The sequence below is a fragment of the Bufo gargarizans genome, chromosome 5, assembly GCF_014858855.1.
Source record: "Bufo gargarizans isolate SCDJY-AF-19 chromosome 5, ASM1485885v1, whole genome shotgun sequence".
Lineage (NCBI taxonomy): Eukaryota > Metazoa > Chordata > Amphibia > Anura > Bufonidae > Bufo > Bufo gargarizans.
Window position 1 is genome coordinate 6,159,525 of NC_058084.1, and position 16,707 is coordinate 6,176,231.

General features: G+C 46.5%; 1 protein-coding gene across 3 annotated transcripts in view; it reads left to right on the forward strand.

The window, feature by feature from the left end:
- The window catches only part of EFR3A (EFR3 homolog A), a 121,149-nt gene that overhangs the window by 88,924 nt on the left and 15,518 nt on the right, over window positions 1-16,707 (forward strand). For all 3 annotated transcript variants that reach the window (XM_044294172.1, XM_044294170.1, XM_044294171.1), the window contains 7 exons: window positions 3,100-3,151; window positions 3,530-3,702; window positions 6,854-6,929; window positions 8,243-8,404; window positions 8,594-8,725; window positions 9,986-10,053; window positions 14,222-14,349. In XM_044294172.1, the coding sequence (XP_044150107.1) occupies window positions 3,100-3,151; window positions 3,530-3,702; window positions 6,854-6,929; window positions 8,243-8,404; window positions 8,594-8,725; window positions 9,986-10,053; window positions 14,222-14,349 (791 nt within the window). The remainder of the gene's footprint in view (window positions 1-3,099; window positions 3,152-3,529; window positions 3,703-6,853; window positions 6,930-8,242; window positions 8,405-8,593; window positions 8,726-9,985; window positions 10,054-14,221; window positions 14,350-16,707) is intronic.

A 16,707-nucleotide genomic window follows, 5' to 3' on the forward strand; every position in this document is an offset into this window, starting at 1 on the left:
CAATACCTAGGAATTTGTATAGTTAACATTAAACCTAATGGAAGCTGTAAAAATCTCTACGCCCTGAGTTTCTCCCTAGTCATGACTGCAAGAAAATGTCATGGACGCAAGAAAAATGCATTTCCACAGACCCTATGGTCTTCCTCCATGGTAAGTCCACCACTCACTATATTTGCATCTTATGTTTAGTAAAATGTTAGGGAAAGCAAGTATTGGAGATGGCAATGTATTCTGTCCTACGGGTCTACGGACACGTTCTGCATGTGTCGGGGGCCGTCTCGATGCATGAGCTGAATGTCAAGTAATAACGAGGTCTGAACAGAGCCTTACCCACCATCAACTTCTCTACACCAGCCCTGCTGGGCGTCTCCTTTCTGAGGCTATGATCACACAGCATTCAGGTGAACGTTCCTGATGTAAGTGCCGGGAAGACTCTGCACATATGCCGAGTATAACCATAGGCGGCCATTTACAAGACTAAGGTCAGAGGTCCCTTTTGGCCTCATGTGCCCACACGTCTTTTTATTTTATTTTTATTACTGTGTGGTAAAGCCCAGCAGACCTTATTAGCAACATGTGGATGGCACTGGCACCTCCAAGATATCGGCGATGACTGCAGGAGACATGATGGCAAAACCTCAGCAGGTCCTACACTGTGACCAATGGCTGGACTCCACCGCAGCCACCCACTGGGGGAACCAGACATATCCTAAAACCTGTCAGATTATCCATACTACCCTGCTATGATGTCACTACCATATTTACAGTTGCCCCTACCGCTGGCCTCGATCTGTAGACCTCTCTGCCCTGTGGGCTGTATGCAGATTGCGGAGATTGAGGCACTATTTTTACCTTCTTGCCGTGCAGCAGATGTCTTATCAGCACACGTGCCCACTTAAGACGTCGAGGCAGAATTAGACAGTGAGGCAGAAGTAACCCCTTGTGCACACATCTGCACTGCATCTAGAATGCATGCTCTTAAAGGGCTACACCTGTTTTAATCATGTGGAAGCTGCATTCGCCTTCACGGCGCACAGACGCAAACTCCTTATTTATTTTACTTTATTTCTTTACGTATTTGCCGTGGGGGGAGTTGCAATAGTAAAGAAAATCTGCTGACGAGAAGTATAATATACGGGTGTCTGTTACCATGACAACAGTCACACGTTTCCACGGTAACGTAGCGTTCTCCAAACTCCCTGCTGAGGAAATGGTCACTGTGAGTTAAGGAAAATCTTACCACGGCTGCTGCGCCACCCTCCGTAGAGGGGACAGTTCATAGAATGGAGGGAGAAAGAGTGCGCATTTCAGTATTGTGGGAGGTACCTGATTCACGTATGAGTTTTCGGGGTCTTTGTGCGTAATACATAGGTTAAAGTATACTTTGGGGTTCAAGCATCAGCTTTTCTGCAATATAAAATTGATGCAGGACACATGGTCAGCATTGCTAGGCGATTGTAATCTTGTAAAATAAAGGGGTTCTCCGCTTAAGACAATCCCTACTTCCATCAAGGCACCATTCACAATAAGCTGATCATAAATTGACCCTCAACGATTACTGCAATCTGCGAGGAAACCTGGTACTAAGTGATTAGTTTCCCTGCAGCGCCTCCAGAGGGGAAATTAAGCATTACACAGTATCTATTCCTGTCAATGGGATTTCTGTGTAATACAGGACAGGTTTTTGAAACTGCTTTCCACTCTGGCCAATAGATGAGGATCCTGAACAGGGGATCTCTTCTTGTAGTCGCCAAAACACCCAGGAAAAGGACAGAAAGGGGACACGGGTGGTTAAGGGATAAGTTAAAATCTTGGGAAACCCCTTGAAGGGTATGTTCTTTTGTGGCAGAAGTAATTATCCCATTCATCCAAACCGAGCTTGTAGAAATCCATGCACATTCTGCAGAAACAACCCCATTCATATGCATGTCACTGATTTCTGCCACGTGTGAGACTGTTGAAAAATGCCCCAGTATATCAGCTGTTTACCCATCTCTGCCCCTTCCCCCTTCTTGCTAATTGCTTTTCACTTTGAAAAATTTCTTAAACCTATCCAGGACGTTACAGCTTCACAGAAGGATCATATTACACATGTCAATACAAGTTTATGGAGTGGAGAGGGGGGAAGAGTGAGCAGGAGCTGACCGAAAAACACACAGACAAAGACTGCTGCAGCTGAATAGGAAGTTTATATCTTGGCAAAAGTGCTTTATTCATAACCGTACAGGTCAGGACTTCTCTATGATGTCCTCTATGATCCTAGGGCTGCTTCTGAGTGAGTAACAGAAGGTTAGGAAGCAGATTCTCCTCTACTTTCTGTGTACAGTGGATTGCAGCTAGTCTTCTCCCACCATCTCTGGGAGAACTGCAAACTCCACATTCAGTATGCACATAGGAAAACTGCCAGGTACAAGTGATATAAAGGCCACAAATAGTGTTGTTCCTCATGTACCACACTGTACTATTGAAATGTTAGGTAGGCTTTAAGCTAAGTTGCTCCTTTCGCTAGGATATGCTATTACTTTATTATCAGTGAGGATCTAGTGTCTTGGACCCCAATGATCCTGAGAATGAGGCGTCCACCACACTACCTCACCATTACTGTGTGTTTTCCCGCTCTTGGCCACCCACTGTGCAGAGGCCTGCTGGCCCATTCACTTGAATAGGTACCAGGAACAATAGGGATAACTTAGAGGTGGACACACTGCTAAAGTACAGCAGTGATACCTTCATTTTCAGGATTGTGTGGGGGTCCCAGAGGTTGGACCCCCACTAATCCTAAAGTAATGGGTAAAACCCATTAATGGCTATTTTTTTAAATCCCATAACACTGAATGGAGAGGTGGGCACACATGTGCAGCATGGTCTCAATATACTGTTCTGGGACTTCTGAAAATAACCAAGCGGTGTGCTGCCCCTTCATAACAGGGTCCCGCTCTTGACATAGGAGCTGGATCTGCACCTGTCGGAAATTTCTAGCACATACAGTCAATATGCCATAAATGTCCACATGGGAATACCCATTTAACTTTGCAGCTTTTGTTTTGTTAGATGTACTTTTTCTTTTTTATTTATTTCATTTTTATTTTCTTTTTTTAGGGATTTTGGAACAAAGAGAATCCAGATCATGCTTCTCCGCTCCCTACTTATGGTACGTAGCCTTTAATTTAGAAACCACTTTATTTGTATGGCACTTTGTAAAAAGACTCAAACCCCCCCAAAAAAAAAAAGGGGCAGAATAGTTTTTTTCACACAACAAAAAAGTTGTGGTTTGAAACACAGAGATGAGAAATGAGTCCAATAATAGCTGCATTGTAATGATAAATGGGGTGTAATTATTTGGGGCGGGTAATTATTTGTGTACCTCTGGGGGATATAAATCTGGACTCGACGTATCCCTCACATAATGCTTGGGAATATTTAGAATAATCATCTATACTTTATTTTAACCATCGATGTGAAGGTGCAGGACTATGCATTATCGTACACAGTACTTCATTTTTGTGCTTTTTTTGGTGTTTTTTCACAGGTGACTTCAGGTTACAAGGCAAAAACCATTGCAGCTGCCCTTCCCCAACCGTTCCTGGATCCTCTCCTGTCTCCCTCTCTGATGGAGGACTTGGAGCTGCGTCAGCTAGTGCTCGAAATATTGCACAACCTTATAGATCGGCATGACAACAGAGCGAAACTCCGGGGCATCAGGTATTTGCCTGCAGGGTCTCCAGTGTCATCTGCTAATTAACACTTACAGTAATATGACATAAAACATTGAATTAGTTGACCCTTAAAAGGGACCTAAAAAACGGATGTCACAGGCATGGCAGAAGTTCAGATCGCTTGGTGCCAAGACCACTGCCAATTGACAAAAATGTGTTATACGCCCTTTGGCTCTCATGCCGTTTATTTATCTTTCCTAGGAAGTAAAAAAATTCCCACAAGGCCAAAAAGGAATGAGACCTCCACCAAGCACTTGTGTCCCTTCCTTCTAGCTATAGGTGGAAGGTCTCAACACACAGACCCCCACCTACATATACTTATGGCATCTTTCTAAACAGTAGGTACGCGTTAATTGAACAGTAGGTACAAGCTGAATTATATGCAAGTGCTGCCCAGATCCTGAAAATGTTCCTTTAATCTCCTGCAGCTTATGCATTTTCTGCTCTGGTTACGACGGGCTTTGAAGAGAAATTCTCTCTGCAGATTTTAGCTGAGAGTTTCATCTTGAAGACTTTCCCTTTTGGCTGCCCTTTGCCTGCTCTCTGAACATAATACTGAGCAGGAAAAATGGGGGCGAGAGGTTCCCACTGTTACCTGTATAATGTGCAGAGGACCTGCAGGGGTGGGGTCACAGTGGGAAGTCCCAGTGTTGGGGCTTTAGCCAATAGCTGCAGAGCAGGAAGTGAGATCGGAGAGGGCGGGCACATTTGTGCAGCTCAGTAACATGAAGCCAGTTTATTTCCTGTGGTTTTAAACTTATCTATAGGGTAATTAATAATATTGCCGGGTCCCTCACCCATAATTTTTTGAGAGTTATGTATCAGGGGGGCTTGAATCCTCTGCCATGTTTTCCACACTAAACCCATTTATTTTGCAGCTTTCCGATCTGTGTTTTCTGGAGACAGGAAACCTTTTTTATTTTAAGCCCCCATGAATATTTCATATTGCCACAGAAGCTTTTTCTTCTCCATTATTGCCTTAATTAAGGCCATGATTGTATTTTTATTTCATGGGAAGTGCTCTGCCCTGCAAATACACAGCTATGGAAATGGCGGCTTGTAATTACTGTGACAGCTTCATCCCTGAAGAGTGAAAATGCAGCGTAATTGCTGAACATGGTTATAATTACCAGCTAATATTTTATACCAGACTGGTTACTCCCCCTTAGACGCAGAACTTCATGTTCTCTGGGCGGCTGGGTGCCGTACGCCATGAATTACTGATGAGCACAGCTGGAAGCTGTCGTGTTATCCGCTGTGTCACCGGTTAGACCTTTGCATAGTCAGTGGTTTGGTTATTGAGGTGCCCCGTCCAGACTAGCCGCCCCAAAATACATCCTCTAAACCCTGAATATTAAAGGGGTTATCCGAATCTTAGTTACTGATGACCAGACCTCTGAATAAGTCATCTGTATCTATCCGATCGGTGGGGGTCTGACATCTGGGATCAGCTATTTGAGATGGCACCGGCGCTCCTGTGAACGTTGCTGCCTGCTCGCTAATTCCGGTAGGCCAGTGATGTCTTAACCATTGGTCGTTTGGCCTAGGGGTAGCTCAGCCCCATTCAAGTGGTATGTGTACCCTAATGCTGCAGCCTCAGGGGGTACTCTGGCAGATTAAAAAGAACGACCACTGTGCTAGAGAACGGACATGCGAGCCAACAGGATTAAAGAACATGCGTGTCAGCTCGGGAAGCCCGCTCCTCCGGGTTTGTGCATCCTGCCACCACCTCTGCTGCCATTATAATCCTCCGCCTCCAACATAGTCATGAGGGTCTGATATCTTTTTAAACAGTCATGGGGTCTGTTTATACAAGGGGTGCCTCATCTAGGGTCTGTAAACTTTAGGGAGTCTGATCTGCCGTCTGTAATTTTTCAGGGATCCGTATATGCTGGGAGAGGGACTGGTCTGGCGTCTGTATACTGGTCTGGGTTCTGTATAAAGCAGGAACTGGCCTGAGGTCTATATCTTTATTAGGAGGTCTGGTATATTGTCTGCATCCAGTTTGAGGTCTGATGAAGGTGCTCTACTTGTAATTCAAATGCTGGCCAATGGTGGCAGGTCCCTTATAAATGAAAAGGGCATGCGGAAAGTTTTGTGTGGCACAGAAGACCTGACGCAACACTGGATCCACCAATGGCAATCCCACCCCCCGATGAACTTCCTTAGTGTATAATGGGGTCTAATCCGTCATGCTACTTTATTCTTCCTGTGAGATCTGAAGGAGCTGGTGACTAAGGCTCTGAGCTTAGCCCTATATTTAGGACATTAGGGGGGTACTTGGTTGGAACGTTATGTCACTAGGGCAGGGGTCAGCAACCTTTGGCACTCCAGCTGTTGTCAAACTGCAATTCCCAGCAGGCGCCATTCATTTCTATGAGAATTGAGACGAGCAGAGGAAGTATGCATGCTGGGAGTTGTAGTTTCACAACAGCTTGAGTGCCTGAGGTTGCCTACCCCTGAACTAGGGGGGTTCTTGGCTTCAAAAAGTTGAGAGAATGCAACACGCCTGCACCAGACGCCCACCCTGCATGGCTGGAGGCTCAGTGCATGGGTTTCCTCTCACACCCCATCATGATAGGTGAGATTGGAAGCCCCAATGGGGAGAGGGGCTGATGTGAGTGAAGCCCAGTCTCTGTACAGCGCTGCAGAATATGTCAGCACTATAAAGATGGATAAAATCATATGATAAAACACAACAAGCTCACCCAACAGGCAGACTCGACACGACCACCAACCCATAGTTCAATAGAGCCTCCTACCCAATGTTCAAACTCGTCTGCTCAACCGCCTGACATGCTCAACCGCCTGACATGCTCAACCGCCTGACATGCTCAACCGCCTGACATGCTCAACCGCCTGACATGCTCAACCACCTGCCCTACAGGATTTTCACATGTAACCATCTACCTGACCTGAAACTCGTGTAACACAGCGGCAGTGAACGCCCAACAAACCCACCCTCAACACTTGCAGATTCTCCCAATCGCGCCCTAAAATTCAGCATCTCATGTCCACTAGGTAATTCATGGCATTACCATGCGATGTCTTCTTTGGCCCGGGAGATGGTGACCTCTGTAACGCATCCTATTGCGTCTGCCTCTCCTTTTCTAATGTTTTTTTTTCTAATTTTTCAGAATAATACCAGACGTTGCCGACCTTAAAATCAAACGTGAGAAAATGAGCCGTCAGGATGTGAACTTCATGAAAAAGGTGAGCTGTGCGCCTACAGAAACTGCACACAAGCGGGACCCACCCAAACCATTTTGTCTCCGTTTGCTGTGCGTTGGACAGCATCATTTGTCCGCTGTTATCGGCCATTAAGGGGGCAGAGTGTTTTCTAGTTGTCGTGCACTTCAGGTTCTGGAAGACCTCTGGACACCTGTACTTGCAGTGGCCATTTTTGTAGGACCTCCTGTTTGTTAAAGGGGTTTTTCCATTAAAACAACTTGTCCTCTATCCACAGGGTAGGGGATAAGTGTTTGGCAGGAGTCCGACCACTGGGGCCAATCACGAGAATCATGCGCTCCCGTTTAAATGGAGCAACTGTCGCACATTTGCACTGCTGCTTCAAGTCTGTGGGGCTTCCAAAGATGCAGTACAAGCGCTCCACTATGTCCAGCAGTCCCATAGACTTGAATGTAATGACGGACATATGTGCATGTCTGACGCTATTTTCAAATGGGGAGTATGAGCCACTTTTCTTGTAGGGGGAAGGGGGGGGGGACTGTCCCAGCGGTTGGGGGATTAAGTTTTCTTAATGGGACAACCCCATAGTGGATGGAGAAAGCCATAGGGAATTTGGATGGTCAGCCTCTGGGGGGGGGGTAGGGATTGTGGACTACATTAGGAAAGCCTTAGCTTTTTGTCCCATTGTGCCACCAGAGGGAGCTACTTCACACTGTGTTATTAAAGGGTTTCGATCAAAGTATGCAGTAGCTCCCTCTAGTGGTGTCAGCATATGGCGGATATGTTTTGCCCTTTTATTTCGTTTCACCTATGATCAGCGCCTCCATCTTATCTTCATTGTCTAGTTGAGTCTAAGGTGGTCTAATATCCACCTCCTGTCTCCTTAGCAGCTCTTACTGCTGCTTTGTCCATCCCCTGTGCTTTTTACTGCAGCTTTGCTTGTTCAGATTGGCCCCTCTGCATCCGTGCAAGCTCACTTGAGGGAGCAGCGATCTACTAAACTACAAGCTACTAAAACATCTGATCGCTTACTAGGCAAATAGGTGTAGCATAGAGGAATCTGCATCTTCAGTAACTTGAAATCCCCTTTAAGACTATATGTATTCCTGGGAAAGCTGGGTGCTAAGTGTTGGCATGTGTGGTATTGCAGCTCAGCCCTATTCAGTTTCAATGGGCCTGTGCTGAAATACCAACTCATGGACAGGTGCTGTTACTGGAAACAAAGCTGCCATGTCTTCTAATCCTGTCCAACATTCCTGTCATTGCTGGAGATGCATCTCTTAGATTATAAGCCTTTGTACAGAGACATAATAACATGGCGACATGTTTGTGTGCAGCACGGCCAGCAGCTATACCGGCACATATATCTTGGCTGCAAGGAAGATGACAATGTACATAAGAACTATGAGCTCCTCTATACAACCCTGGCACTGGTGACCATTGAGCTAGCTAATGAAGAAGTGGTGATTGACCTGATATGCGTGGCAATTGCATTGCAGGTGGGTTTCTTCTCTACATCTTTAAAAGTTTGACGCTCTTTGTATTTGTTTTTCCTCCTACATTGACCTGAAGTTGAGGTTCTGTGTGCCTGCAGCCACCACTAGAGGGAGCGATCAGTGTCCTCCACTACTACCTTGTAGTTGAGCTTTATCTGCAGAACCGCACTTATAACCCGTATTACATTATAGGACATGGCGATCACCAACGAAGACAACCTACAGATGTTCAGCCGCTGCAGCATCATGGCCCTGGTCGCAGCATATCTCAACTTCCTCAGCCAGATGATTGCCGTTCCTGCATTTTGCCAGCACGTCAGCAAGGTAATGTCCTGTCGTGTCCTGTAATGCTACATTGACTCTGGATCACGTGTGTCGGGTGCCGCTCTCCCCAGTGATAACAGCTAATCATAAGGGGTTTAGAGACATCGGACCTGGGCTTCATGAGACCACCCCTTTAAGAGCTCTCTGTTATAAAATGCTATGATTTTTTTTTGTGACATTACTTTTTCTGGCATTTGTGGTGTTTTATTTGGTGCCATTTTCTGCATCCATTCCCCCCCCCCCCCCCCCACCCCCCAATTCCAGAAGAGAACACTATAGGAACATGGCAGAAAATAAAATGCCACGGACTCTCTCAAAAAAGCTAAAAACACAACTTCACTATAGACTTTAGTGATAACTTTATCTGCCTGCACAAAAAGCTCAGATGACACAAAACACTGTGTGAAAGCAGCCTTAAAGCTGTTGTCCAGGATTTTACAATTGATATTAATGGCCTCAGGAGAGGCCATTTCTATCTGATCTGCGGGGGTCCGATACACCGCACCCCCACCAGTAACTGCAGCACCAGATCTGCACTGCTTCATCCATTGTGCATTGGACGGAGCTGGTTAGCACTGCGCCCATTCACTTCAGTGGGAGCAGAGCTGCAATACCAGTAGATGGAGCCGTGTAGGTCTGGCACCGGAGCTACTACAGAACAACCGATGGGCAGGGTGTCTGACCCGGCCCCGATCAGATATTAATGTCCTATCCTGAGGGTAGACCATTAAAATCCTGAACAACCCCTTTAAGGGGTCACTGACTTTTCACAAAACTTTTAATACATCATAGAGACATATCAAAAGTTGTGATCGGTGCGGGTCTGAGCACTGAGTCCCCCTACTGATCCCTAGAATTCGTATCGCGCCCTTCTCCATTCCAACCTTGGCAGAGAAGAGCGAGCACGATATGCACGCTCTTCTTTCCCCTTGTTCTAGTGAGCTCCGACTCCCCCTGATCACAACTATTGCTATATCTCTGACTTATCAAAAGTTTTACATGAAGTACCAATGTGTCCTTCCTTATCTCTCCTCTTGGCTGGACATGTCCGGATATACCTCCTTAGGCCTTAGTGATGCCATTCCTTCTTTTAGGTCTCTTGGTTTGCTGATTACGGTGTCTGTGTAGGGTCATTTCACTCTGAGCCTCTTTGCTTTTCCCTGCATTTTACATAACATTATTAGAGACTTTCACCTGAATCGGTTTCTCTTGCTGCTGAACGTTACGTTGTGGGTGTTAATATCTATATTTATGTCCTAGGTCATAGAAACCAGGAACATGGATGCACCTTACTTCTTGCCAGAAGTCATATTTAGAGATAAATGCAGGTAACATGGCGACATAATAACTATGATCAGTGTTTTTACAGGGAATCAAGAATTACTGAGACCCTGTAATGTGAGTAGGGATGCAATTTACTCCTACAACAGTTACTCTAGGGTTATACAGGTGAAACTCGAAAAATGTGAATATCGTGCAAAAGTCCATTTATTTCAGTAATGCAAATTAAAAGGAATTGCATTAATGCAGCTTAAAATTAGAATTTTGTGAAAATGTTCAATATTCTCGGCTCAAAGTGTCACACTCCAGTCAGCTGATTAATCTTTACCCCTGAGCAAAGGGGACCTGAGATTGTGACTTCGGGGTTTCATAAGCCGTAAGCCGTAATCATCCAAATTATAACAAATAAAGGCTTGAAATATCTCGCTCTGCATGTAATGAGTCTATGGCCTCATGCACACGAACGTTGTTTGTTTCCGTGTCGTTAAGTTTTTTTTTGCGGATAGGATGCGGACCCATTTAATTCAATAGGTCCGCAAAAAACGCGGACAGCACACAGTGTGCTGTCCGCATGAGTATGTCCGTTCCGTTGCTCCTCCCAAAAAATACTGCATGTCCTATTTTTTTCTAGTTTGCATACAAGGATAGGCATTATTACAATGGTTTTACAAAAAAAAGGACGCCATACGGAGCGTCATCCGTATTTTTTGCAGACCGCAAAACACATACGTTCGTGTGCATGTAGCCGATCTCGTATATTAGTTTCACCTTTTAAGTTGGATTGCTGAAATAAATGAACTTTGCCCGATATTCAAAAAAAAAAAAATTAAATTAAAATGTTACCCTGGTGCTATCAAGTGCTGAATGTGGTGTCTGTTGCAGAATTAACCCCCTCTAAGGTGGTGCATGTGCGCTCCCCCTCATGCGGTTACTGCCGCTGGATACTGTGCGTCCAGTTTCATTGCCCTCTCCCACAGGCAGAATAATGCACTGCCACTGGATATAGTACATACTGCCGCGTTACTCCTTTCCACAGGCAGAATAATGCACTGCCACTGGATATAGTACATACTGCCGCGTTACTCCTTTCCACAGGCAGAATAATGCACTGCCACTGGATATAGTACATACTGCCGCGTTACTCCTTTCCACAGGCGGCGTATTTGCACTACCACTGGATATAGTACATACTGTCGCGTTACTCCTTTCCACAGGCGGCGTATTTACACTACCACTGGTTACTGTACATCCTGTCATATTCCTCTCCTCCCATAGATGGAGTAATGGCACTACCAATGTATACCGTACAGCCTGTCGTGTTACCCCCTCCTCAGCTGCAGTAATTACCACTGGTTGCTGCACACTCTGTAGCATTGTCCCTTGGTGGCGTAATTGCGCTACCACTGGATACTGTAAAGCCGGTCGCATTACCCCCCTCCATAGGCGGAATAATTGCTCTATCACTGGATAGTATATCCTGCATTACCTACTCCCACAAGTACAGTATTCACACGAACGGGTGAACTAATTGCACCACCATTGGATACTATGTCTACTAGGCCACGGCACCAGATACTATATTTCTTATCGCATTCATCCCCTTCCACAGGTGGAGTATGCCAAGAGACTGTACCTACTATTACCCGGTCCTCCTCCACAAGCGGAATACGGGTGCAACCACTGGATACTGCAGCTACTACCACATTATCCCCTAATTTTTGATTGTTGGTTTTGAGCTCCAACATGGCAGTCTCTGTCCTCCCAGGGTGTGTCCCCACAACACCTCTTTAAGTCCCGGTGGGGACTACTACTGTATGTCCTCCTCCGCAGGTGGGGTATTTACACTAGCACTAGAGATCGTAGCTAATACTGTAAGGCCTCCTTCCCAGGTGGCGTATCTACCCTTCTCAGGTGGAGTATTTACACTAGCGCTACATATCATGGCTACTAATGTATGGCCTTCTCAGGTATTACGCTAGCCCTAGTTTTGGTGGTTACTATCTGTATGGTCGTCTTCTCAGGTGGAGGATATATGTTAGCACTCCATACCATGGCTCCTACTGAACAGCCTCCCCCTCGGGTGGAGTATTTGCGTTAGTACTACATACAATGGCTCCTACTGTATGGTCTCATCATCAGTTGCAGTATGGTGTTAACACCGGATACTATGGATTGTACGGTATGACCGCCTCCTCAGGTGGAGTATTGCGCCAGCACTAGTTCCTGTGGCTACTCCTGTCTGGCCCCATTCTCAGGTGGAGAATTTGCCTTAGCCCTGAATGCCTTGTCTACCACCGAGTGGTTCCCTTCTCAGACTCCGGGTTTACATTCAGCCTGCAAGCCATGGTGGCACCTGCGTTGCTTTCTTCCTCACTCCTTGCATTTGCACTGGGTCTGGTTCTGTGGTTTCTACCGCATTGCCTTCTGTTCCATTCCATGTTTCGGCCCTGGCTCTGTATGCTGTAGCTTCTACCGCTCCTCTCCTTCTATAGGTGAAACCCTCACACTAGTCCTAAGTGTGGTGATTGTATCTACATTCCCTCTCAGGTGGATCTCCGGCTCGTTTTACGCTACCAATGGATGCCTTGCTTTTTTAGCTAATACATCCACTCATTCCTGATGACATTGTCATCTGTAGTACTTCCATTTTCAGACCACGTATTTGCATTGGCATGCATGCTATAGCTGATGAGCCATTCACTTCATTATTGCGGGGTTCTCCCTGGTTGGCATAACCTCCTCATTTCTATGGCACTGGTCTACCACATGGTTCCCATTACAAGTGGGATATTAGCGCTAACTGTTGACGCTGTGACACCATCAGCACTGCCTCTTTTAAGAGACGAGTTAGGGCTCTTTCACACCTGCGTTCTTTTCTTCCGGCATAGAGTTCCGTCGTCGGGGCTCTATGCCGGAAGAATCCTGATCAGTTTTATCCTAATGCATTCTGAATGGAGAGAAATCCGTTCAGGATGCATCAGGATGTCTTCAGTTCAGGACCGGAACGTTTTTTGGCCGGAGAAAATACCGCAGCATGCTGCGCTTTTTGCTCCGGACAAAAATCCTGAACACTTGCCGCAAGGCCGGATCCGGAATTAATGCCCATTGAAAGGCATTAATCCGGATCCGGCCTTAAGCTAAATGTCGTTTCAGCGCATTGCCGGATCCGACGTTTAGCTTTTTCTGAATGGTTACCATGGCTGCCGGGACGCTAAAGTCCTGGCAGCCATGGTAAAGTGTAGTGGGGAGCAGTATACTTGCCGTCCGTGCGGCTCCCGGGGCGCTTCAGAGTGACGTCAGGGCGCCCCACGCGCATGGATGACGTGATCGCATGGCACGTCATCCATGCGCATGGGGCGCTCTGACGTCATTCTGGAGCGCCCCGGGAGCCGCGCGGACTGTAAGTATACCGCTCCCCACTACTACTATGGCAACCAGGACTTTAATAGCGTCCTGGCTGCCATAGTAACACTGAAAGCATTTTGAAGACGGATCCGTCTTCAAATGCTTTCAGTTCACTTGCGTTTTTCCGGATCCGGCGTGTAATTCCGGCAAATGGAGTACACGCCGGATCCGGACAACGCAAGTGTGAAAGAGGCCTAATAGCTCTGACCTGTCTTCATGTAGGGGACACACCTATTCAGGTTTTATACAGGACCTATTCAGGTCCTCTTTAAGTTCTATGGCAGTTTATGTAGTTTTTTTGTTTTGTTTTTTGCTACAATGCCTCAAAGAATGGCGACATCTGTGTGTAAAACGGTTGTATAGAGACTTGCGTCATGTAATGAGGTGTATACAGAAGAACTTAAAAAGGGCAGAATACTCGAGGTTCTGAGAAGTGAAGCGCACACAGAACTGCCTTTGTCTCGTCAATAAAATTCTTCTGTGATTCTAAGAAAATGGCACTTTACGGAGCGGAGTCTGTATGAAGAGACTGCTCTGAGAGTCCGCAAGGATTCCTGGTATAGAAATCCATAATGACGGTAACAGAGACATACAGATATATTCAATAATCCAGGAGGACTGTAAGGAAATATACTGGCAGGGCAGCTACTCGTGCCAATTACAGTTATGTGTCTGTATGTACAGCCTATATGTGTGCACCCATGTGTCCTCCTATATTCTATGTATTTGTAGACATATCAATTACATTACAGCTAGCTCAGGTAATTCCAGCATGACTCTCATTTTCCGCTCGACTCTCTCCCTTTACAGTCTCCCGAAATCTCTGGAGAAGCATGATAAGAGCGTCTTCTTCCTGACAAATAAAGTAGTTGAGTCCCTCGGAGGCAGCGGTTACAGCGTGGAGCGGTTATCAGTCCCTTATGTGCCGCAGGTGACAGGTGAGAATCGCACCACTGATCAGACCGCCATCCATAGGCACCTAGCATATAGAAATCGGTGAAAACACATATTTGTCTCCAACTATTTTTCATACTCCATAGAAGTGAATGGAAAGTTACAATATTGACCATTATTATCTACTTCTGATAACTGCAGTTGGATTGCATTGCACTTTTGTACGTACTTACAAAGTCACCGTGCAACCCGAGCCTTACAGTCACTTCTGACTTTGTAAGCCTTTGACATAAAGAAGCCATTTAATGTTCATGAAAAAAAGTTAAAGGGATCCTGTCACATTGAACATGGTGTCTGAGCTGCAGGCAGCATGTTATAGGGCAGGAGGAGCTGAGGAAATTCATATATAGTTCTATGGGAAAAGATTCAGTAAAACCTTTTAATTTATTCATTTAAATTCCTGCTCGTTTTGAGCTTTGAAGACAAGGAGGCGGTCATGTCAGTGATTGACAGCTAGCTATGTATACACAGTCATAGAGGGAAGGCTGTCAGTCACTGATAGGACCGTCTCCTCATAGAGGGAAGGCTGTCAGTCACTGATAGGACCGTCTCCTCATAGAGGGAAGGCTGTCAGTCACTGATAGGACCGTCTCCTCATAGAGGGAAGGCTGTCAGTCACTGATAGGACCGTCTCCTCATAGAGGGAAGGCTGTCAGTCACTGATAGGACCGTCTCCTCATAGAGGGAAGGCTGTCAGTCACTGATAGGACCGTCTCCTCATAGAGGGAAGGCTGTCAGTCACTGATAGGACCGTCTCCTCATAGAGGGAAGGCTGTCAGTCACTGATAGGACCGTCTCCTCATAGAGGGAAGGCTGTCAGTCACTGATAGGACCGTCTCCTCATAGAGGGAAGGCTGTCAGTCACTGATAGGACCGTCTCCTCATAGAGGGAAGGCTGTCAGTCACTGATAGGACCTCCTCCTCATAGAGGGAAGGCTGTCAGTCACTGATAGGACAGTCTCCTCATAGAGGGAAGGCTGTCAGTCACTGATAGGACCACCTTCTTGACTTCAAATCTCAGAATGAGCAGGAATTTAATTGAATAAATTAAGTTTTACTGACTTTTTCCCCTTTAAAACTATATATCATTCTGCTCAGCTCCTCTTGCTCTATAACATGGTTGCCTGCAGTTCAGACACCATATTCAATGTGACAGGTTCCTTTTAAAAAAAAAAAAAAAAAGTTTCTTGCTCGTATCATTGAGGGACACAGGACCGTGAGTATAGCTGCTGCTGACACTAGGAGGCGACACTAGGCTAAAAAGTGTTAGCTCCTCCCGCCTGCTATACCCCCTCCAGCCTGGAGAGAGCATATCAGTTTTAGCTCAGTGTCGTAGGAGGTAGACCTCCCCAGGGTCCATTCTGCAGTGTTTTTCCTTTTTTTTTCTCTCTTTACAGGCAGGGGGAACAGGGCCGCCTAGCCTCCCTGTTCCCCGGGGAGCATGGCCCTGGTCCATTTCCCTCCCCTTCCAGCTCCCCCAATAAGAAAAAGAGGACCAGGGCAGCTTAGCTCCACGGCATGCCGCCAGCCAAGGGGTCACCTGGATCCAGCCCTCCCTCTGTGCCAGCTCCCTGCCACTTTAGTGCCAGCAGCTGAGGAGGTGACCCTGCTGGTATCCTGAGGGGGGGGGGGGGGGGGGGTGAAGAGAAGAGGATTAAGATATGGTAACCACAGGGTAAGTATATTCCCCTCCATCCACTCCACCGTCCCCACTCTCTCCCCTCCCTCCATCCATCCTGAAGACTCAGTCTTCAGCCTGGATTCCTCTTTTTATTTAACTGGGTTCTTATGGCCCCTAACACCTCACCTCGCTCCCCACTCCTTCCCTCCGTGGCCCGGCGCTGCTTTTTCCACAGCGGTGGCAGCCATGCATCTAGTCTCCTGGCATCATGTATGCCTGTCCTAGGCCCTCATTGGTCACAGGGTTCGGGAGTTCCAATGCTCTGGTCGGCCTCGCGCCTACGCAAGTCCCGGCTTTGCAGCCTACTAGCCGCACTTTCCATGCTGGCTTAGGGGAGGCAGGACTTGATCATCTGATCAGGTATTTACAGTAGTTTCAGGTGTTTACAATAGCATGGAATGCTGTAGCTGATGGGTCCCCCACTTTTAGTGTGCGCTAGTACGGGGTTCTTCAGCTGGCATAACCCCCTTTTCTGTGGCACATGTCTACGGCATTGTTCCCTTCACGAGTGGGACTATGGTGCTAACAGGTGATACTGGGAAAGCTTCAGCTTTGTGCCTCTTAGAAAATTGAGTAATGGCTCTGACATCTTCTGCTGTCGCCGAACATACCTATCCAGCACATAAACTGTGAGTTGACTACAGGTCTCCTCTTACTAGTT